The sequence below is a fragment of the Phaethon aethereus genome (genome assembly GCF_964289735.1).
Source record: "Phaethon aethereus genome assembly, chromosome: 3".
Lineage (NCBI taxonomy): Eukaryota > Metazoa > Chordata > Aves > Phaethontiformes > Phaethontidae > Phaethon > Phaethon aethereus.
Genome location: NC_138576.1, coordinates 85,462,338 through 85,486,443, shown reverse-complemented (window position 1 = coordinate 85,486,443; position 24,106 = coordinate 85,462,338). Strand labels below are relative to the sequence as shown.

The 24,106-nt window shown below is 36.0% G+C and overlaps 1 protein-coding gene across 2 annotated transcripts in view; it reads left to right on the top strand.

The window, feature by feature from the left end:
• Positions 1–24,106, top strand: part of LYST (lysosomal trafficking regulator) — a gene marked incomplete at its 5' end in the record, with an annotated part of 67,711 nt that overhangs the window by 25,271 nt on the left and 18,334 nt on the right. Inside the window, 18 exons of one of the 2 annotated variants that reach the window (XM_081997200.1) lie at positions 1,554–1,799; positions 3,435–3,608; positions 4,153–4,302; positions 4,922–5,059; positions 6,820–7,018; positions 8,299–8,430; positions 10,671–11,307; positions 11,776–11,953; positions 12,889–13,058; positions 14,517–14,747; positions 15,682–15,848; positions 16,338–16,490; positions 17,881–18,072; positions 18,708–18,886; positions 20,041–20,247; positions 21,576–21,752; positions 22,249–22,316; positions 23,276–23,464. In XM_081997200.1, the coding sequence (XP_081853326.1) occupies positions 1,554–1,799; positions 3,435–3,608; positions 4,153–4,302; positions 4,922–5,059; positions 6,820–7,018; positions 8,299–8,430; positions 10,671–11,307; positions 11,776–11,953; positions 12,889–13,058; positions 14,517–14,747; positions 15,682–15,848; positions 16,338–16,490; positions 17,881–18,072; positions 18,708–18,886; positions 20,041–20,247; positions 21,576–21,752; positions 22,249–22,316; positions 23,276–23,464 (3,587 nt within the window). Of the gene's footprint in view, positions 1–1,553; positions 1,800–3,434; positions 3,609–4,152; positions 4,303–4,921; positions 5,060–6,819; positions 7,019–8,298; positions 8,431–10,670; positions 11,308–11,775; positions 11,954–12,888; positions 13,059–14,516; positions 14,748–15,681; positions 15,849–16,337; positions 16,491–17,880; positions 18,073–18,707; positions 18,887–20,040; positions 20,248–21,575; positions 21,753–22,239; positions 22,317–23,275; positions 23,465–24,106 lie in introns of both variants that reach the window. The other variant, XM_081997199.1, reaches the window with a different exon arrangement.

Genomic DNA, 24,106 nt, shown 5'->3' with positions numbered 1-24,106 from the left:
TAAGTTACTAGTTAAAAATGATTCTTAAACTCTTAGAACTGATTAAGAAACTGGGAATACATTTTCTATTATCTCCCAAAGTGCTTTACTTTCTCAAAGTGGGCAGGAGCAAATCCTGTTCTGATTAAAATCACTGCAGGGTTCTTCCCACTTATTTCAATGGGAGTTGAACTCCACACAGGGTGGCTGTTTCATCTTGGTGTACTGGATTCTGACAACTTCTATATGTTCCAGCATCTATAATACTGTATATTTAATCTGTCAGATAAGTAGGCACTTCCAAATGTGCATTAAGTACCTGCCCTAGGAAGAAGAGGTAGCTCTTCTCTCAGTTAGTGTAAAGGTAGCAAAGGACAGATTAGTTAGCCTTTTAACGTTAAAACTGAGAGGAGAAAGGAGGGTTTATCTGGCTTTAACAGGGAGCAAAAAGACTTCATCCCAATTACTTGAGGGTTTTGAGAAGGGAGTAAGTTTGCATCAAGTTCAGCTGAAAAGTTATTCTCCAGCTGGCTTAGCTTTTTCCCATCTTCCCTGAAAACAGTCATGTCAGATGCGGGTGTAGATGTAGTTATGCTAGAAAAAGAATAAAATACAACTTTATCAGTGGAGCCTGCTATATTTGGGGAATTGTCTGCGTGTACTGGTAACTCCTGCTGTATAAATTGTTTCCACTAGTGGAATTTTTCTGATCTTGTTCTACAGCAGCTCTGTAGCTGTAGTCAAAGGGTCATTCTGTCTGGATGTGATCCTTTTAAACAATGGTACTAAATTTTGAATAGGTTAAGAAGGAATGAATGGAATAAGTAAAAAGCCTAACAAATCAGTCATGCAACTTTTAAGCTGTTTTGCCTTACAAAACACCAAGTAACTGAAGAGGAAAAACTATGTGCTCAAGTGATGAATTAATCTCTACACTTTTGCATAGAATGCAAGTGTCTTAAATGTAACTATTTCTCTTTTAAACAAGCTCCCAAATATGATCATTTTACTTTTTTTTTTGGTGAAAATGAGTCCATTACTATCCATAGGAGCTTGGGTTTTGCTTAAAGTCTCTTCCTCAGTAATGAAACTTCTTCTATTGGATCCTTTTTCTTATGGCAAAGCTGATTAAAGAATTGACAAGTTTTAGGAAAAAAAATAGGAGATAACTTTCTGGTTTGGACTCTACACTTTAGAAAGGGAAACAATTTGCCCAATACCTCTGCTCATTTTCTTTTAGATTTGTCACTAACTTCGAATGCAAAGTAGTTGTAATTCTTCTTCAGGTGATAAGAGGGGGATCCTTGGTAGAATTTCTTAGTGCTTTCCTAACTTTCTGTGCTGTAGCTATTGTAGACATTTGCTAGAATTTAGGAACCCTGATGCGTCTTAGTGCACATGCATCCACATGAAACTTGCATGCTAATAATGAAGTAGAAATGAATTGCTTAAGTGGCTGCTGCTTGCTTGTTAGGTGGCTCTTTTGTGTGTGGCTTTTTGCATTTTGGGAGTGGGGTTGTTTTTTTGTATTAAACTTTCTTGAAAAATTTTAGCTTATAAACCTCTCGTTTCAGGAGAGTCTTGCTGTTGTTTATACCACATGGTGCCCCGGTCAGTACACCATATATGAACCTGTTATTAGACTGAAAGGTCAAGTGAAAACTGTACCTTCTCAGAGACCTTTCAGTTCAAAAGAAGTTCAGAGCAATGTATTGGACTCTCATCACCTGAAAACACTTCAGCCTGTTGAATATAAGACTCTTCAGGGTATACTACATGAAATTGGAGGAACTGGTGCATTTGTTTTCCTCTTTGCTAGGGTAAGGGGGCTGGAGGAGGAGGGGTACATGTATGTGTTCTCCCATGTAAAATTTTTCTTGGCTCATAAGTAGGAAATCACATATTCTAGCTGCCTTGCACTAGTCTGCATGTGATTTTTTTTTATTCTTAAAAAAACTTGTGGAGAACATCTGTGGCATAACACAGACTGCATCATACCAGTTGTCTTAAATTGGAAACTTAATTATAATTCTATTTAATGGTTTTTATGACATTGCCAGTACGTAAGATGTGGTGCTACATTCTGATTTAGAGGTAGGGCTTCTAAATGTCAAAAGAGATTATCTTTAGGAGTGCTGTAGAACTGTTTATATTTTTGGTTTCTAATTTTTAAAGGCACTTAAATTCATTGCATAGCTTTAACACTTTAAACACAGGATATTCATGATGCAAGCATGTATAAATGTGAAACTACAAAGTGTGCAGAGCTTTAATTTTACTTAAATTAAAAGCTTTTTTTGAGACCTGCTCAGCCATGTTCAAAGACTTATCCCGTCTAAGAAAAAACGTAATTTCAAAAATATTAAGGCTATAAGCACTAACTTCGTTACTACTTTGCTGTGACCTTTACATGGAGAGGCTAATATTTGTGCTAGAAGTCTCTGAAGTACTACAGTTAATTCCAAATACTAATGTAGGCCTAAAACTTGTTTGTTTTGTATGCCTCTGGCAATGGTAATGTTCTGAAAGGTGTGTGGAGAGTAACCAATGCACCTTTAGACTAGAGACAGTCAGGTGTTCAGACTTCTGGTTATGAAGACACTGCCTGCTGTAATTTTAACATGGATAGTGAAATCTGAGGGGAAAACCCTTATTCATGTTATTGTATTACATAAATGTATGCCAAGTACGTGCTGCAGATCCTGCTGTAGACTCTATTTGCATCAGTAAAGCAAGCAAACAATAGATCAGCTGTCAGATGATACAGGCATACATGTGTATAACTAAGTGCAGCACTTAACGGGTACACGACAAGGGAACCTATAGGAACTGAAATTCCATTTATGTGAGATTTCCTTCGTGTACATTTTCGGTAAAAATACTGTTTTCTCTTGGGATTCAAGAATTGTAGGAAGCAGAGTGAGGAATGGTCCGTGGTCTTCAACTATCAAATTGCTTGTCTCTTTCTGGACAAAATAACACTTTAATGTTTGATTGGACACTTCCTGGTAGAGATAGCCTAGACCTTCAGGAACCCTACTTTAAAGCTTTCCTTAAACATTTAGGAAACATACTTTTCCAGGGCAATCAACAGAGTTTATTCTTATTAGTGGCATGTGTATTTCGTGACCTTGCAACTTTGTAGTATAGCAAGAATAAATTGGTGCCTTCTACCTAAGTTTTATTTAGAACAGATTTTTTTCTTAAAAGGGATTCTTGTAATGGGACTTTTATTGTCTTAGCAGGTCATTTACCACAGTAGGAATTACCACTTCGACTGTAATATCTGAATGTACACACATCAGCAAAGATGAAGGTTATGTACTTAACCTCAAAATCTTTAAGGCAGATTTAATCCAGAAGTTTATGATTTAAGACTGCAACAAAGACTTTTTAAGGCTTTTTTCTAAATGTTTCTAATTTAAGCTGTTTTATGAAACTTGCCTTTTCTTCAGGTTGTAGAGATTAGCAGCTGTGAAGACACTCAAGCTTTAGCACTACAACTTATACTATCTTTAACAAAATACAATCAGCAGAGAATACAGGAGATGGACAATTGTAATGGTTATTCTATGATTCATCGAGTGTTGATCAAACCAAAATGCATTGTTGGATTTTGCATGCTGAAGGTAGGGTGCTCCATAAATCTGATACTTTGTTCAATGTTAGCACAAATTTAGAAACTTCTCTGATTTTAATTCTACACTTGAAGCTGTTTTCACAAGTCAGAAGAGTGAATTGAGGCATGTTTTGGTCTAGGAGTGTTTTGCCTTGAACTAGAAACTCCTGACAGGCTAGGGGAGAAAAAAGAAGCGTTGAAAGACCCTAACTTCAGACGAGATGGCAATTGGGGTGGGGGGAAGCAGCTTTGTTTTTCTGAGAGCAAAGATCTTCAAGTAAGCCTAAACTTGGAAGCAATTAATAAAAACATTTGAGTGCACTTGAAAATATTTTCAAATTTTTGTACTGGTGTTATAAGAATGAAGCCTCCTAAATGTCTCCAGTGTGGTTACTAAACTCAGTAACTGTTTTCATGGTTGACCAGGTAGATATATGCCTTCCCTATCGGGAGTTTGATGTCTTGGTAAAGATTTTTTTTTTTGATAAATTGGATAGGACAACTGTACTGTGTTGTGCTTATGACATTAAAAAAAAAATTTCCCCCTCTTTAAGACTCTCCTTGAAGGATGCTGCAGTAATGAGATTCTCTATATAAATGAAAATGGGCAATTAACGCTTGACACAGATTCTACTGCAGTTATCCAAGATGTTCAATTGCTAGAAAAGCTACTGCTTGACTGGAAGATATGGTCTAAAGCAAAGGTAATTACTTTTATTTTGGACAGATTTAAAGTCTAAAAGTCAATATTTAAAAAAAGTGATAAAGTATTATGAGGTCTGAAATTAATTTCTCCAGTTAGATGTCAGCAATTACTAACATTTTCTAAATTAATGGTCCTTATTATTCTTTGAATAGCTGGTAGTAGCAGCAAGCTCCCGTTATCAATGATGCTGGTTGCCTTAGTGTATTAAATTCTGTAAATGTAATGTATGTAAATGACTTGTTAGTTGAATAGATTAATTTTTTTACAGAAACTTGCGAAGACTGAGGAGGACCTGCTTCCCTCTGGAGTTAAGCTGTTGAAAAGAACCATGCAGTGTTAATATAGCAAAGAGTATACAAAACTAGTTTTAGACAAGAAGTAATTTTTTTCAGCTTAATCATTAAAATATGCTTAATTTTGTATGAGCATAATTTCTCTGATAGTTTCTAGTTCTGACCTGGCCATTTGCAGTCACTTAGTCTATTTCTTAGTTGCAAAACTAACTTGATTTGGCTATGTTCCTAAACTGTTTTTTTGGCATTTTTTTATTCTCAGTGTGTAGACTCAGAAATGTATTTTTTTTGAAACCATGTTCCTGTTTTGTTTTTCTTTTTCAGCAAGGTGTCTGGGAAACTCTGTTAGCAGCTCTAGAAATCCTTATCAGAGCTAACCATCACCAACAGATGTTTAACATTAAACAGCTATTGAAAGCTCAAGTGGTACATCACTTCCTGTTAACTTGCCAGGTTCTGCAGGTACTTTCTCTCTGAAACCCTACTTTGTGCTTGGCAACTACTCAGTTTTATTTGGGGGGCGGAGGGCCAGGGAGGGAGGGAAGAGACTAAATGCTATAGAAAAAAAACTGCTTCAGTAGGCTGTCCTCTGTGCTTTTGGACCCCTTTCATCTTTTTCAATGGGTATTGTTGCTTGTGAACAAATACAGTTCACTGCTGGGTGCTCTACTTACTGCTGGACAGAAAGGGCAAGAGATTTTAACCGCCTGGTACTATTTGAAAACCTTGGCCCTAGGTTACTTGCACAATCCCCACATGAGTAGGAGCTGAAATAAACTGTGACTTTTTTATAAAGACCTGAGATGTCTCTTACTAGTTGGAGTCTTCGTTACTGAAGAACACAGATACTGTGCAAGTAGCAGGAAATGCCTCTCCTGGATCTCACCAGAGCTAATAGGGCAACCAGCCTGTAGTGCTCTGTCTGAGTGCTCCTCTCAAAATTTTGATCCACTAGTAGATTCCTTCATGGCATAGAGATAGCTGTTCTAAAAAGAACTTTGGGGAAGTGCTTCAGCCCTTTGATAGACACTTCTTAAGAGCATGATTTTGAAATGGTTTCCTGCTTATAGTACACATCTGTTTGTGAAAATATGTACTGTAATCCCTTTTATGTACACTGCATAGTCTATCTTGCGTTCCTCTTTATTCTGAGTTTCTCACTCTAACACATGAAATGCGTTTATTGTTTTTCCCTCTCCTAATGATTTTTTGTAATGTGTTTTTTTAATCAGTTTTATTGCTGTGAGTTTTTAATTTCTTGTTTATGTGGCATTCCCTAATTTGGAACTTGTTAGTGGTTTAGTTGACTTTAAAATTGTATATTAACGCAATGCCTAGATACGGAATGTTGTGTAATATTTTCCCTGTCTCTTGCACATGAATACAAACACTAATATACATGCCTACTGGGGGAAAAAAAAGATTTATTAGTTTAAAAAAAATACTCAAATTGGCCAACAGTGATTTGGCAATTTTTTGGGAATGGTGGAATGGAAGATAAAACTATGTAAACCATTCTCTTTGAAAATCTCATTTAAATTAACTTCATTTAGTCTTTTCATACAGCAGTTGCGGTTAAGGTGCTTGGGTACCAAAAAAAGATGAAATTTAGACACGTTAAAAATCACCATGCCCACATTACAGTGAGGTTTCCCACAAGTTTCTTGAAGTCCTGTTCTAACATCAGTGTTCAGTTAAAGTTTTTCAGATAGCCTTTGTCAAACTATATAGAATGCTTGATCAAGCAGAGATGATAAATATAATTATCAATGAAATCTCAAATGTGTATGTTTATAAAAATGGCCATTGAAGTGGAAATGCAGAAGACCCAGTGGCACTGTTCAGAAAGTTCTTAATGTTTGAAATGTTAGTATCAGCAACTATTTTAATTTCTCTACAAATATGTAATACAATGACAGTAAACTATACTTTTAATGGTGATTCGTGCCCTAAGGCTCCAGCATTTAAGTCAAGTCGTATAGTATGTAGAAGATGTTAACTTCTAAAAATAAACTTGCATAATATCTGCAATATTTTGCTTGTCCCTGAATTTTAAGTGTGCTGGATTTGGGTAACATTGAGTAGGTACAGTAGCTCCTCTCAAATTAAAAAATACAGACTTCATTACTTCAGCTTTTTTTGGTCTGTTCTACTACAGCACAACAATTTCTGTCAAATTAAAAATACAAATAACTTACAGTTGTACTGCTCTTCCTTTCTAGGAGCATAAAGAAGGGCACCTTGCATCCCTGCCTCGGGAAGTTTGCAGGTCATTTGTGAAAATAATTGAAGAAGTACTTGGATCTCCCCCAGACCTGGAATTGCTGACACTGGTCTTCAATTTCCTCTTAGCGGTTCACCCTCCCACTAATACATACGTTTGTCACAATCCTACCAACTTCTACTTTTCCCTGCACATAGGTAGATATGTCACATTTAACTTAGAAATAAACAATAAGATAAAAATCTCGTCATAAATTAATATCTAAAAGACCTTCTTTGACTGTTTATAAATTGCTATTCTGTGAATATATTCTTTGATTGCTATGTTGTAATAACTATATATAAAAAATTATTGAACTATTGGGACTTAGTAAAGTGACACTAGTTTACGATATTGAGACGTTGTAGTTAAACTTTCTTTGTTTGGCTTACTTGGAGAGCTTTCTTCTGTCTACAGCCATAGATAAATGCATAACCATCAGAGAGATTAAGTTTCTTTTATAGTTCAATGCTGCTAAATGGAGTGCATGTTTGCTGCCTGTATGGACACATTTGCCTTCAGGCAAATCTCAGAGAAAAATGTTTAACTTGCCTATAAATGAATCTTCTTTGGATATATGTGTATATGGTCCTGTCTCCATCTCTACTTTCTTGTTTCCTGTTACTAAATTCCTAGAAAAATTAAAGGCCTGAGGAACATTTTTAGCAAATGATCTGTTGCACTGCAAGATGTTATTGGCAGGCACCATCAGTGCATTGTGTATGAGTTACTGAAAGTACCTATGTGCTTTGAGGGGTGCAGATCTAGGACAATGTCTGTCTTTAATGTATCTGTACTAGATGATCACTTTGGCAGAATGAGTGATTATGAGCTTTAAAAACCCTTTCTTGATCTTTTGAAAAATTATATACTGGTAGATGTATAGTTCATGCTTTAATATCAGCATTGTACAACCTTAGCCATAACTTATGTAAACATGGAAAGCATCATCCAAGTTTGAAATGTTTTCTCCTTTCAGAGATGCCTGTGTACCTCCAGTATTAATAATAAGTTTCAAAGGCAGCACCGTTGTTTTTATCTGTATCTGTCCTCTAATACTAAGATGTCAAATTCTGAGTAAGAGTAGAATGCAGTTTTTGACACTTTGATCCTCAGGTGAACCTGTTTGAGAACAGTCATCTGTTTTTGACATGGGAAAAAGTCGAAGTTATTATTGCTTGTATGCCTGCAAAGACCATCTTTAAATATAATTACTTTAGAACATCATAATATTTTCCATGTTCTGAAGTAAATTTTAAAGATAGATCACTAAAACAAAAAATTGTTCTCAAGTGTTTTTTCTCAGGTGCTCTCAGGTGTGAGCACTTCTCATTAGCCTGCAGTGATCAGGCTGAAATGTAACCTGGTTACTATGAGTCTAACTGTATCAAGAATGCTAACTTAAAGCTGTTATGTAATTTTCCCCTTTTCTTTCTAGATGGCAAAATTTTTCAGGAAAAAGTTGAATCACTTATGTTCCTGAGAAATTCCAGCAGTGGTGGGAAGTCAATAGACAGTTCCGCATTTGTGATTACAACTCCAACTGGATTTACAGCTTTACCACTGGGAGGTAAAACAACGCTGGAAAAACAAGGACATTAAGACACAGTCCTTTTGGCAGACAACTAGTGTACCTTAAAGTGTTACTTTCCCACAGATATTTCTTACAAAGCTCCTCCTGCCCCTTGGAGCTTGATGCCTGAACAGTGGAGTAAGAAGGATTGAACTGAACATGCTACCTAAACTGCTTGTCATTCTCAAGTAGAGACAAATGGCCACACTGGCTGAGGCAGTGAAGTGGACCAGATAGCTGAACAATTTCATTTGTTAAACAGACCTAATGATAATGCCTTATACCAGGCAATAGTTGAAATAGTGATCCACAAGCAGCTATCTTATCTGTGCAAAAAACATTAAGCTGATACTTTTCTTTATTGGTGTGTAATTGTTAACATCCATCTAAATACAGTTATTAAAGTATTGGCATTTAGTTACACTGCAGGTATATATGATGTTCCTACATGATAGAGGATGGGAAGGTCAACAACTTGGATACCTTGGTTATATAAAATAAAATTGAGTAGTTTTCTAGAAACAGTCTCATTATACAGTATACTAAGCAAGTTGAGGTCTATAAAGATAACAGCTTTAATCAGTTTTTAATTTCTCTGCTATAGGTACTGAAATGGCTTGAAATTATTAGTTCAAGCTGGTAACTTTTCAGTTGGTGTGCTGTCAGTGTGATGGTTTTGTATCATTATTGAATTACTTTTTACACAGGTTTGCACAGGCAATCATCAGATACTACCTGTAAAACTAAAACATAACTTACACCTAAGCCTTTATTTAAGCTCATTGACAAGGAGACATAAATTCTAAATAGAAATGCATAATCTAAGCAAGTTTACCAATATATACAAAATAGGAGTGGAAACAAATTACTCCGATCTCAAACGTAGCTGCTTTGTATTTCAGATCGTGTATGACTTAGCTATAGTCTGTGTATCACCAATATAATACCTTTTACAACTGATGTCTTTTTGCTACTTTGCTTAGGAAAAGCAAATTGTGTCTTCAAGCACTACTTCAGTTGAAATAGTGTTAGTTCAAGTGTCTTTTAGTAAAAGTAGTGAAATGAAGAGCAAACCACAATACTAAATTGTGTATGAGATTAGTCGTTCTCCCATATGGATTATATATGAAATCTTGTTCTTCTAAACTGAGTACTCTTTTATATCAATAGTACCAAACTGTTGTTGAGTATTATTCATGTGTGCCAGAGGAATCTTTACTCAAGAACATTTTTTTTTGTGAGAATAGGTGTTTGAGTGTTGTGGTTCTGAATTTGAATTTCTAAATTTAGATAAAATAGTTGAAAGTGTTTGAATTAGATAACTTGCTACCTGCAATTTTTTGCACTGCCTGCTAATGTGTTTGCAAGCTTGGCTGTAAGATTGTTGCAGCTATAGATACTTCCTGTTGTCTGAAGGCCAGCTTGGTCTGGGTATGTTTGCATGTGTGTGTGTGTGTGTATATATATATATATATATATATTTGTTTTATATACATTTCACTTAAAAAAAAATATACCTGATGCATCATCATTGCATTAGTTTTCAAAATAGTTCTGAATGAACAAAGTATCCTTTCCCTAAACCAACAGAAAGCTTCCCTTACCAGTCTGGTATACAGACTGCTTTGCCTCTTAAATATCTTTCATGAAAGACTTTGTAATGTGCTCTGAAAGTTTGACTGTTTCGGGTCAAAATGTGTGCTTAAAAGGAAGCCCTGTTAAATAAAACATGTAACAATTTGTTATAAATCTGAAGTACATGTAAAGCCTTAGTGAAAATGGGTTGGCAAATAGTATTTCAGTGTCCACTAAAATATGTTGGTAGACTGGATCTCTTACACAAGAGCTTCCACATAGAGCAACCTGCTCTATTTGACCCTGCTTTGAGCAAGGAGGTTGGGCTAGGCAATCTCCAGAGGTGCCTTCCACCCTCTGATTCTATGATTCTGTACAAATTCCTGCCGAGGGTTAGTTTAGAGGATCATAATGTAATTCCATAAACTCCAGGGGTTTCTTGCATTTTATGTGTCTTTCAGGTTTGTTTGTGACTTGCTAAATATATGGCTGCATAATAATTCACTATCTCTACTTGATCGGCCAAATGTGATCTATGCCAAGTATTGAATCAGTTTTGCCACATAAAATTAGCTTGGGCTGTCACTGTGTTAAATATATGTGGAGTGTAGCATTGAGGGAAAAGCTTGTTTCTAATGCTAAAGATATCCTTATTTCTCTAGGGAACACTTCCAAGGCTAGTGTAGAGCAGAAGACAAGCTCTCAGGTACCTAAAAGGCTTTGCAAAAGTTTACCAGCATCTCCTACTTCCTCACCTCAAGTTCATCGAAAAAGACTAACTGAAAGAATGGGAAGGAGCATCGATGACCTGCAGATTGTTGGCAAGCATGACTACATTGATCTCCAGAGTAAAACTGGTTTTGTAGGAAGCTCTGAAACCGTAAAGAGAGTACAAGAAGAACTCTTTCTTAGCAGTTGTGAGTCTGCAAAAACAGTTTGTGACTCAGAGTTAACATCTGCCGAAACATTTGAAGATCTTGCAAAAGAAGAAGAGTTACCTGAAAATGCGTTTGAGAGTAAAGAAGCAGATACAGACCTGAAATGTAATGAAGGTGGTGGTGCTGCAGCTGAGCTGTCGCTACGTCGTCCAGACAATCTGAAAGGACTGCCTTCATTTCAGAAGAGTCAGAGTAATTTTGCAGGGTTGGGCTTAGCATTTTCCGTTCATGGAGGATCATCGGCCATTGCTCGCTGGCCAAGCTTTGCTGACAAGAAGGTACTTCCTGAAGACTGGGAGAGTCTCACTTTTTCTTCAGCTAATGAGAATACCCAAAAACCATCTGACAGCCCTGATGACAGGTAAGCATATAAAATAATAAATTAGCAGTTCAGTAGATGAACTTTAATTTCAGTTCTTGGTCTTGATTACTATTCTACAAAAACTGGAAGCCTGAAAATTAAGGGAATGTTTTCAATGGCTGTCATAAACCAATTCATTTTAGTCCATAGAATTCTGTTGTTTCAATTTTTGGATTATTTACATAGCAAAGTTTAAAAATCAGGAGTTTTGCTATCCACAGTAGGAGTGTGAACTTGTTATGCTAGTTCACACAAAAATCTCAGCAAGTAGTTCTGGTCAAATTATCCTTTTTGCTATCTGCCATCCAAAAATAAGCATTAATGAAGAGTGGTAGTAGGAGTATTGGAGAAATGTTTGCCAGATTTCCTCCTCCTCCCCTGCCCCGCAGAAATAGCTTACAATTATGCATTTTTTTAATGTTTCCAGTTGTAGACAAACTGTGGTAAAACATACTCCTATGTTTTCAGGTGTACAGAAGACTGTCTTGTGCTTATCTGTTGTGGATTATATGACCTCTTGCGTGGAGTTCTCTTAATCTTACCAGATATCATGCTAGAAGATGTGATGGACAAACTTATCCAACCTGACTATCTTATAGTTCTTGTGAACCACCCATCTCCTCTCATACAACAAGGAGTCATTAAAGTAGGCCTATATAAAATGTTTTCATCTAAAAAGTTGTGAACTAGCATAGTTAATATTTTGGAAACATGAAGTTCTGTTAATATTTTTTTATTTTGCTTTTTTCAATTTTCTAGGTTTACTTCAGAGTTTTAAGATAGATTTCCACCCACACAGATTAAAACAAACAAACGAACAAAAATACAACAAAACAAAAACCACAACACAAATGTAGAAACTTTCAATAGATGAATATAGTCTATGATCTAAGCCAGAGAGTTTAGGAGCATATGACAGAATTACTCATGTAAATGGAAGCAACAATGCAGGAAAGAGTCAGTGACCACCTCTTCAACATTAAACACACATCTTAAATTAAGGTGCAGGCAAAGTTTTGACTTCTAACATGGTTCACTTTCAGTTATTCTGAGGAGTCATTCACACATTTGTGGCCTGAACATGGACTTGAGGCTTCAAAATCATGTTCAGATATGTTTTTGTAGTATTGACAAGGACATTTTCCTGGATGATAACATCATGTAGATGAAAAACTTCAAATTAAAATACAAATCTATTCAAAGAAGAAAAAGGTTGTATTGCTTTATTAACGAAATGATCCAGAAAAATCGTGCATGCACTTGCAGACACACCAATGTGCAGGATTTAACAAGTATAAAAAGTTTGATTGTATTTATGTATGCATTCTCCAACTGTAGCGTGTGATTTCATCTCCCCCAAACTTGACTAAAAACCTAAGAGTCTTCAGATAGAGTAAAGTCAGCTGTCAATTGTAACAAGGTCGGTGTAGATTGCAGTTGCAATAGTGCAATTGATGTTTGTAATCAGGAATTTTAAAAAATTTTGTTTTCAAACTGCTCGAATCAGACAACAGCTTTCACTTTCAAGGGAGTTGTAAGTTTCAATCATTTAATGTATTGTAATTATGCATTTATTTTTAGTTGTTGGATGCATATTTCAACAGAGCAAGGAGGGAGCAGAAGGAGAAATTCTTAAAGAATCGTGGCTTCTCCTTGCTAGCCAACCAGTTGTACCTTCACCAGGGGACTCAGGAAGTTGTAGAGTGCTTTTTGGAAATGCTCTTTGGCCGCTCTGTTGGATTGGATGAAGAGTAAGTAATGCTTTGCTTTTGCATCCTGTCACTTAATATTTGAACTGCAACCAGTGCACTTTGCTGGAGGCAAGGATGTGATAGCTTTCTAATTGCTATTCTCTTCCTAGCAGTCAACAACCATAAAAAAACAGTTCCTTCAGAACTGTTTTGCTTGTAGCTTTAACTTTTAAATGTATGAAACTTCTCATGAGTACTGTATGGCCCTTAAGGTGTTTGTTAGCAATTTCATCAGATGGGTGCTGTCAGCTGGGATCTTCTAAACCCTCCGAGGCCCTCAGAAGGCCTGAGGCCTTTGTACTTCGAATAGCCTGTAGTCAGTTTAACTCTTCATGTTCTTTCCGTTCCTACATAAAACTCTAAATTAGATACTTAGAAATTTTTAATAGTCAGTAGATCTCTGCTACCAGATTTTGGTAGGTGATAAAGGAAAAAGCTTGATGTTACAGCTGCTTCCTTGGCTTGGCCCCGAGTTTAAATTGCTATTTCTTTTAGAGAAAATCCCATAGATAAACTGTTTCTTGAAACAAAGAGCCACCTCATTGACAGGAAAGGACGTTTAAGCAGACAATTATCTAAGTAAATGATATTTTTTAGAATTAGTCTGACTACTTAGCGGTTATACAGGGAGAACATGCATCTAAGTATAGTCAGCAGTGCAAGAAACTTGCAAAAAGCTTCTTCCCTGCTCCCTCTGCAGGATTTGTAGCCAAATTACTTCTTGCCTGTTGACCTGTTCACCCCTAAAAAAAAAAAAAAATCCTGTTTAACTGCAAGACTTAAACCTGGCTGCTTAACTAGCCCCAAAGCAGAGAACTGTTATATCCTCAAGATTGATTATGGGGCTGGAAAGGTAACTCAAATGTCTTGGGTTTTTAGGATTGTGTATAAAAGTCATGTGATGGACTGATAACCTTAGAATAGTAATCCGGTTTCTTAATGCTGAAGTAATACAAGGTCTGAAGCACTGTTCCAAGTTCTACAATTGCAGAAAGCCAGAAGTTGCCAAACTTATATCCATTGTTGCTGAAGTTTAATTAGGATATCATACCTGCTGTCAGTCAGTTTATTATTGTGTTGATGCCAAGCAGTATATCTTTTCTTGATAGTATCTGTGCCAGTTGTAATACTTACTACTGGAAAGATTATGCATCATATTTTTCTACACAGATTAAAAAACCCCCTCTGTCATGAAATCTATATTGTAGACAGTTGACAGTTAGCTGAAGCTTCAGATACACTTTTTAGGCACTTCATTTCCTTGTGGGTCTCTGAAGCGTTTATTTTGCTTTTCTTTTCTGTAGTAGACAGGCATTGTTACTGGAATGAAATGTAGGTAATTGCAATCTACATCTTTGCCAAAATACTGGTATAGACTGGTATTCCAGTTGCATATATTAGCTGCATATACCAGGTTGCTATTTTAAGGATGTCACTCACTTATATTTATGTTAATAGATTTGATCTTGAAGATGTCAAGAATGTTGGACTCTTTCAAAAATGGTGTATCATTCCTGTTCTGGGTCTTATAGAGAACTCTCTGTACGATAATGTTCTGCTGCATAACTGCTTCTGTCTCTTGCTGCAAATCATAAATTCCTGCTCAAAAGTTGCAGACCTACTGCTTGATAATGGTTTGCTGTACGTGTTGTGTAATACACTGGCTGCTCTCAATGGACTGGAAACAAAGTGAGTATTGTATCAGTTGCTATAAAATAGTCCAGGCACAGCCTCAAGTCTAGCAAAAATTACTGTATTGTATTTGTTCTACTTTCTAAAATGATCAGGGAGCATGTACAAAATAATACTGTTTTTGAGGTTTTCAGCTTTAATTATACCTGTAAGTGAAAATAAACGTTTAGATACTCAGTTCAAACAAAGGAATATAAAATGTTCTTTCCGTACCTTAAATTTAAAGTGAAACGATATTTTAAAATGCAGGTTTGTCACGCTGTGTGCACTTTGGATGCTTTTCCTAACAAAACTCACCTGAACAGTAAGATAAAGGCCCAGGAGATGGTAGCGTTCTACTGTATCTATAGCCAATGTCAAAACTGCAGGAAAAATCTCTCCTGTGCTGGCTGTGACTTAATATTTGAGATTTTCAGTAACTTAAATGACTTTAAAGTACAGAATGTTTGTAATTAAGAAAGGTTATACAATGAAGGTAGGAGAGGTAGGGTTCTGTTATTTTATTTCATTAGTTGTTATCCTGAAGAAATAGAAATATTTTCTTTTTACCCCGGTATAGTTTTAGTTCAGTGTAGTTACAAGATGAGATATTATCATGAATTTTTTTGAGAAATATGGGATTTCAGATCTGTTCTTTAGCTCAGATATATGATAATAATACATCACTGCTTTTCCAATAAAACTTTATTACAATTTTAATGTTAGAATGTCTCTAAGATTTGCAGGCATCCAATCTGCCAAAATTAACACCAAAAGAGAGGTGTCTTGTATTACAATTCTCTAGCCTTCAGCAGTAACATTTTTTATATGAAGTACAATATAATATTGGGTACGGTTGGCAGAAGTAGCAAGGGGTATAGTAATGGGTCTTGTTATGGTTTACAATCTACTAGAATTGTCACGTTTCTGGTAACTATAACTTTGTTTGCAGCATTCCCTTGAACGATTACAAATTACTTGCATGCGATATACAACAGCTGCTGGTAGCAGTTGCAATTCATGCGTGCAGCTCCTCAGGTTCTCAGTATTTTCGTGTTATTGAAGACCTCATTGTGCTGCTGGGTCATCTTCAAAATAGTAAAAATGCAAAGATGCAAAGTAAGTTATCTGCTTATTTTTGGGGTCATGGGACTTCAGAAGTAGTCTGTTGATTTTTGTTTAAATTAATATCATTGCTGAGGGAGAAGGGGGACTCATCTGGTGATGGATCTTCTTTCTCTTCTAAGTGGTTCTCAAGGTAGTAGTTTTCCCCAGGAGCCTGCCTTGTGGTAAAGAATTGTGTACTGCTAATCTGAAAAAAGCAGTGACTGTAAAAGTTCATTAAGAATATTTAAATGGAAATGTTCTATACAGTTTCATTTAGCTTATTTCAGAGTAATAAAATTCAGTGGCTCTTCCATGAGAACTCACTTCTGTACTGTCTGTGTCTGGAATAATGAGGTGACTTTCTGTGTGACTTCTGTGGAATCGAGAGTTTTGCAGCTCTTGACACATTTTGTTGTGGTGTTATACTTTTTACAAACATCTGGTAAAAATTCTTGAAGACGTGTAAAGAATGTCATGTGTCCTTTGTATGCCTCTCTGTAGACATGGCAGTTGTTCTGCAGTTAAGAGTTCTTCAAGCAGCTATTGAATCAATAAAAACTACAGCAAACCAAGATGCTCAGGAGCAGGCTGGTTCACTCCCATCACCATCTGCCCCACATCATGCGATGTTTCAGAAGCGTAAAGGCATTGCTGGTGAGTAGAAAAGTGTAGTACTCTTGTACTTTCTCCTGTATGTATTACTTTCAAACTGTAATTTCAGTGATACAACAAATGAGTCCTGTTGCTTTGTTTTTTCTGTGGATTGGCTTTGTAAATCAATATATGTATTGTAGAATAATGTAGCCTGTACCCATTTTGAACTTGCAGGGGTTTTGTGTTAGGAGGGAGTGGGATATGTAAATGAAACCTCAGTCACCTCATTTTCACTGCAGTGTTTAAAGTCAGATATTACCTTCTTTTGGGATTCTTTTCAATTCATAAGTTGCTTAGTAAAGAGGTTTTAAAAGTAATTCATTGTGGTTTTAATAGCCAACTTCACAGTAAGGAGATACCAAAATAAAGTTAGTGCCTGTGACTTTAACACTGCTGTGATGTGGGAATTGCATTGTCGCACAACTTTTAGTGATCATCCTGAAGTAAATACCTGTCACTCCAGTAGTTGGGGATGCGGGATTCCTAGATTCTACTGTGTGGCTCTGCTTGTAAAACGATTGTCCAGTCCTAGCTTTAGCAGTAATACTGTCTCTGTATTTGGTAGCTTGTGAATCATTCTGTAAAGGTTTCAGAGTCTTCTGGCTGGAAATAGATTTTGTATGTATCTCATAAATTAAACTGCATTTAAGACTTTGTAGAAGATAACATTTTAAAACCTGACATGTGTTTGAGTGGTTTAAAAAAAAACCAAAACAAACCACTGTTACTCCCTGTTTTCTATGGGAATGCTTCTCTTGATATGGTCAGCTTTCGAGGCCCATCTCCATCAGCCTAGTACATGTAGTGAAAATATTTTTATATTGGTGAATCTGGTAAGGCACAAAAGGTAAATAAAAAAATATAGTTATTTCCAAAAGAAGCAAGTACAGTCAAGGCCCACCAGTTCATTTTAATCAAATTTTACAGAATATAAGGTCAAAATAGTACTTTTATCAAAATCAGTAGCAATGGGTATGGTACAAAATGTGTGTGTTTAAGCTGTTAATATAACTGACTTCTCATTTGTGCTGATAAAGCCAGTTTCTGATATGCAATAATTTTTGTTGTATCATTAATTTTTAATCCTTTAAAAACAGGAATAAAAGTAACATTTTTAGAATCTGCTTTAAATAAAAATACGCAAGCCATACAATAAATCTGATCTTGAGACTAACTCATTTCATGGTATCACTTTTTGAATTTTATATATTTATTTTCAAATAGAAAAACTTTTAAGACACCCAAATGATGCTTGTGTCCCCTAAATATTAATGTATTTCAAATTTTTGGTTTCCTTAAATGATGTGAACGCTTTGGATGAAAGCAGCTGTGGAGTGATTAATTTTTTGTGCACTTTAGTACAATGCTATTAATGCTTCTCTACTTAAAGGCTCCAGAAAGTTTTCACTTGCTCAGTCTGATGCTCTGCTGATGAAAATGCGTTCACTAGCCAGTGAGGAATTCAACATGATGATGCAGCGGAGAATGAGCCAAGAAAATCCTATCCAAGCCACTGAGACTGAGTTTGTACAAAGGTTACAGAGGCTAACTGTTCTAGCTGTTAACAGGCTCATTTATTTAGGTAGGATTTCTTTCTGTTAATTCCTGTTTTGACAGAGCCAGTGTAGTGCTGTATGAAAAATGGCTTCTTGCCTTTGGAGTGTTGAAGTGTTTGAGAGGGAAGTAATACCGTTGGTGCTAGTTTAATGGATTTAACCATAAAACATCATTCTCTCAGCGATTTGTCTTACGGTATTATGTGACTGACAATCTGGATACAGCTTTTATCTGAATGAACTAAACAAGTTATCTTAATTCTACATTAGTCCATTCATGTGTTAACTGCCTGAATTATTACCTGAAGATTTAACTCTGCCAAAGGGAGCATCTGCTCTCTTAAACTGCATCAGTTTGCCTGTTTCTATGAAATAGCTACATTTATTACCAAGATTCAATGACTTTGAGGGCTAGTTCAAATTCCACAGAAGCAAGAGAAAGAATTTAGCATGTGGGACAAATAATTGGATGACTCTGTGATTAATTGTAAATGCTGAATAAATTGGTTCATAAGGCAATTGAAATAAGGACTACTTTTTTATATTTAAAACTTTTTGAAGTATAGTAGTAAAGGCAATATTTGATTTAATGCCAACTAAAAGATCATAGGATTGTCTTGCTTGAGATGGTATGATCAATATATGCCTCTTAAATTTCCAGCATCTACTGAAGAGTGCCTTGATATACTGGGTATAACAGAAACCACAAGTCAAAGCAGGCTTTCGGCATCCCAGCTGGAAGTTCCTGAAGAGGAAAGCCAGCAAGAACTGCCTAGCAGAACAAATCCTTTTCTTAAAGAAATGATCAAAATGTTGGTGGAAGGAATCAAAGTATCCCTTGTAAGTAATTAGATGTTGTCACCATTAATTATATTTCTTAAGGTTCCTTTATTAGGAACTTTTTATGCATACAGTCTTCTGTCCCTAAATGCTTTTCTTACTGCCTCTGTCAAATCAGCTGTGACATTAAAAACTCTGTTTGGCTTCTCAATTATTGTAAAAGAAGAATTATTGTAAAATAATAAAAATAATAAACGCATCTGTTCTGATTGTTACTCTAACATTTAGCAAAATTCTGCTTCTTTAACAAGCACACAAAGGTTAAATAGACTTCCATGTAGTCCATAATTTTGCTTTGTCTCCTAAACCTCAAGGTCTAGGTTTGCTGGAGCCTGCTGTGCACCCACGTATAATACAGAATTTCTGAGCAATTTCTGTCTATGATATATTTTAGAGTTGGTCATGTAACTGAGAGGAAGGGGAGCTTTTTTCCAATTGTTGCCAAGGGGCTGAGCATACAGGTGTTAGCTTGTCAGCCTTTCCAAGGTGATCAGGTTTCACTTGGGTAATTTCAAATTATTTTATTGGAAAACTTAACTTACTGCTGCTTGCCTCTTTATTTCTCTTAGGTCATCTTTATAAAAAGTAGCTCAACCTAATTTTCTTCCTAGCTCTGGAAAATTAAGTTTGTTAGGTCTGTTATCTTTCTATCATGCCATATTTGTAGTACTTTTCAAAGATGGCAAGTTTATTTTTGTGAGCACGATCACCTCAATCCAGTGCCTGGTTTCTAATCTTTTGAGGTAATCCATTCAGAAACTAGTGACTAATGTAGAAGGGCTATTCATTAAAATAAGCAAACAAAAAACCCCTTTGATTTTCTTAAACCCTCTACCTCACAATTTTCACTTTTTGGATTGTTGTATAGTCCCTCTAACTGAATATTCAGTTTATCTAGGAATTGCATTCCTAATATTGACAGACTGAGAAAAAATGCTTATTTTGTTAAATGAACAAACCCTTGTTTCATTTTTAGTAGAATGCCTCTTAACCAGTAATAATAATCAGTAAACTAAAACGAAATACTTATTTTCGTAAATAAATCTTCATTGTCTTACATTTTGATCATATTAATTGTGTTTGTTTTTTGATGTGGAAAACTTGGTAAAAGGAAGCCCTAGCCCTGTAACGTTAAAAGTGTCTCTTCTACTTAGAGCACCAGCAGAATGAACACACCGAAGCAGCAGTGGAAGAGAATCCTCTTGTCATGTAAGGACATGTTCCGTACGCAACTTGGGAGGCTTCTTGTGCACAACTTGTCTCCGACAAGGCCACTGCAAGAGAGAAAGCAGGCTTTGGAGATGGTACATGAAGTAAACCATCAAGACATAATACGTGACTGTCTTAGCACAACTTTGCAAGTAAGCTCAAGAGGGTTTCAGAGAAGATTGTAAAACCTGTATTCAATTTTCTTGTTTAAATTTTACAATTATTTAGAAATGTATGTGGATAAAGTTGTTCACTGCTGTTTTAGCAATGTTTAGTGTCATGACAAAGTCATGTCATACAAAGTGCCTGTCTGTACTTCTGCCATTGCTATATTATCCTGAGGGTAGATAGTTTTGTAAGAGGTAAGATAGGATTATGTCTGGGTATGTTGGCCCTGTAGCACATCAAACATCACATCTCCCGTATAGTGCAGAAACAAAAAGCAGTACTAGTTATAACACGAACTTCCAGCATTCTCAGCAAAATTCTTCAGGTACCCTGAAAAGCAGGCTAATGAAGGAATTACCATTGCCTTGGAACTCTAACTGCAGACTTCCTGAAACTTGTAAGAACTGATTGCTGCTAGATTTTGAGGCAGCCAGTCCTCAACCAAAGCAGTACTCTTTTCTTATTTAGCCTTTATTAATTCTTAAAGTGGGATTGTGTATTCTATGTTCTTAACTCAAATAGCTGAACAGTTTCTCCCTGCTTTTCTGGGTTTGTCAGGAAAAAGCTATTTTGATTGTACTCTATGTTAGTGCAAGCTTGAGAGAAAGCACTTCTTAGAGCCATGATCAGGAATTGGGTAGGCATGTTGCTGTTTGAGATCTTCAGGAACTGCAAGAGTGAAATAAATGATGTAAGACATGCCACAGTCTGAGTCACTGTATACTAAGGAGAGAAAGTACTTACTGGATGAACCCATAACACTTACACATTTCTGATCATGTATACATTATTCAATTAAATTAACACTTTCACCTGTAAGAAGACAGCTGATGTACTAGCGATGGCTTCCTTGGGGAGTGTCATGTTGTGTGCACTTATGGTCTGTCTGCTTAATTTCATTATCTGTCAGCTCTAATTTGATTGATCAAACAAGGTGTAGCATTCTTAACAGGCAGAATTAGGAGTCTGTGGCACATATTTCCTTAAGTATAAACAAGGCTGCAGGAGCTGGGTACTTGGAAAAGAAACCTAGTTTTCCTGTAAGCCATTTGAAAAGTCACAAGATGCTGAGGAAGTTTTGTCATGTGGAGGATTAAATTCAGCATGTTCTTTCTAGTTTTATAAAAGTTTGTTTTCAAACATTAAAGCAGTTGTTTTCTTTAAATCACAGACAAAAATAGTGGGAGAAATCTGTCCAGGCTGACTACAAAAGGGAATGAAGTTGGAGGAAAAAACTGCTCAGTATTGTATTGTGGAAATGAAAATGACTATGCATCTTTTTTTCTCCTCCTCTTGCCTTTTCATCTTCTAGCATGGACCTAAATTAGTGCTCTATTTATACGAATTAATGTACAATCACAGTGATGAAATGACCAAAGAACAACAAAGAGCAGCAGGAGACTTTGTGAATACATTAAAATGTTGTGGCTATAAATGCATTCCCCTAAACCCACGACCAAAACCAGATCTAATAAAAGCTTTGAAAGAGGTTTGTAAATAAAAACTTTACTTCAAAGAGTGGGTATATTTGAGACAATTGTCTGTTATATGGGGTCAGAGTTTTACTGCAGATAGTGGTTTTGTTTGTTTGGTGCATGGGTTATGCATTTGGGGATTTTCTTTGGGTTATGAATATTTGTCACATATTCAGCGCTTCACAGCAAGTTTACACATCAATACTTCTTGGTTGAGCATATTACTTAATGCAGGCAAAGGTGAGCATGCATAATAAGCTACTAGTATCTCTCATTGACAGGAGAAAAAATTGTTTCCTTGGAAAAAAAAATTTAAATCTAAATATAATAAAACCGGAGTAATTGAAATGAAGTCTTGATAGTTTTAAGTGCTGTGAAGATACCAGTTGAACAGTTTTGTCAGTCGTCTTTTTTTAAATTGGAATATCCTTTAGCCTCTGCTGCCTTTTGTCCATCTGTGTGTGTGGGGAAAAAAAAGTAATGTATAAAACTTCCATTCAGGATCAGAAGAAATATGAGATGGAAGAAGGTGTAAACAAAGCTGCTTGGGAGAAGACAATGGCTAATAATCGGCAAAAGTAAGTGCTGCCTTAAGGGGGCTGCAAGAACTCTGTAAGAATGTTCTCTGTTCAGTACACCCCATTGCAAAGTTGCCTTATATGATTATTACAGATGTTTTTTCAAATTAACAGTACTGCTAGCATTCAGGTTTTTATTTTACCATTATAAAAATAGCTTGATTGCAGGTGTATGCATTTTGATAGGTTGTATAATAAATGGCATTGTCTGAACTTCAGAATACTGAATCATTTTTTGCACATTTGGCATTTCACCCTTGGTTTTACAGCTGTTATCTGTCCAATCACCTTTCATGTTGCTGTGGTCTGTGCAATTAAATGTAAGGCAAAAAAGTCCCTGCAACTAACCCTGATCTTCAATGAATAAAATATCATTATATTCAGCACAGTATTAGAACACTTTTGTGAGCTACATACTGCTGCTACTTGGCATAATGTAAATTTGGCTAGCTTGTGGTAGATTAAGAGATTTTTTCCGTTATTTTACATTTTAGTCTTTGACATAGAAATCAGATTTGAGATGCACACCCAATGAGCTTCAAGCTTCAACGTAGGCAACTGTAGTAGCTGTAAAGGTCAGCTTAGTCAAGTCTGTCCGGATAAGTGATAAGACTTTACTATGTTGAATAACTTAAGAGATTTGAGCAGTGGTAAATTACTGTTCTTCAGAATGTTATTGCAATGAGTATATGTTTAGTAAAGCATGCTAATGTATAGCCATTGATCTTCGGATTGGCTTGTCTTGTCTTTGGCCACAAGGAATAGCTTTTTTGAAGGCTAAGAAGCAGAAGTTATTCATGAGCCTCGTGAAGATTGTAGGCTATGTTGCTCTGCATCTGCTGTAACAAGAACTATGGATACCTACTGCCAAACTGATTGTATTTTATAAGGTTTTTTGGTGTCTTGCCTTCCCTTTTTTCAGTGTGTTTATTTGACACTTTAAAACTTTTTTTCCTTAGTCTCTTTCAACGCCTGGATACAAAATCTAAAGACATTTCTAAAATAGCTGGAGACATCACACAAGCTGTGTCTCTGTCACAAGGAATGGAAAGAAAGAAAGTAATCCAGCACATCAGGGGCATGTACAAGGCAGAGCTTAGTGCCAGCAGACATTGGCAGGAACTTGTTCAGCAGCTTACCCATGATCGGTAAGTTGTTCTCTCATCTCAGTGAAAAAGCAAGAGAGACTCCATGACTGATGTGTGCTTCTCATTCCACTTAGAGGCACATGAAATGTAGATGATATTAAAATTAGAATTATTTACTTCTGCTAATCATCTGATGGTTAAAGTCTTGTAAAATACTTGGTTTATTCTCCTACTTTTTAGGGTGAGTAGCTAAATAGTATTTCTATGCCATTTAGACAGGTTTTTGTCAGATATATTTTGCTGTGCCTAATAGAAAGAAGAATGTCAAAAATGTTTTCGTATCTTCCATTACCTTGATGGAGTGAAAAAACACTTTTTGGGTAATGTTATTCACATTAGCCTCCAGATACTGTGTTCCCTAATCTGCATAGAGCAGAAGATGTTAAGTCTTGACAAGAAACCAAACAATGCTGTTTTTACCACTGTAGAATTAGTATTATGTCATGTTTGCGGCAGCTGAGTTTTCAAAATATTAGATGCAATGTATTGCTGTTTTCATCAGAATTAGTAACTTCAAGAGCAGTCTTGAAGTTATGAGTGTCGCTCATAAGTAGTCAGTGGGATAGATAGCTCATTAAAATAAACTACAGAATTCAGTCTTTTGATACTTTTTCAGAAATAATTGCCCAGTGTACTAATGTG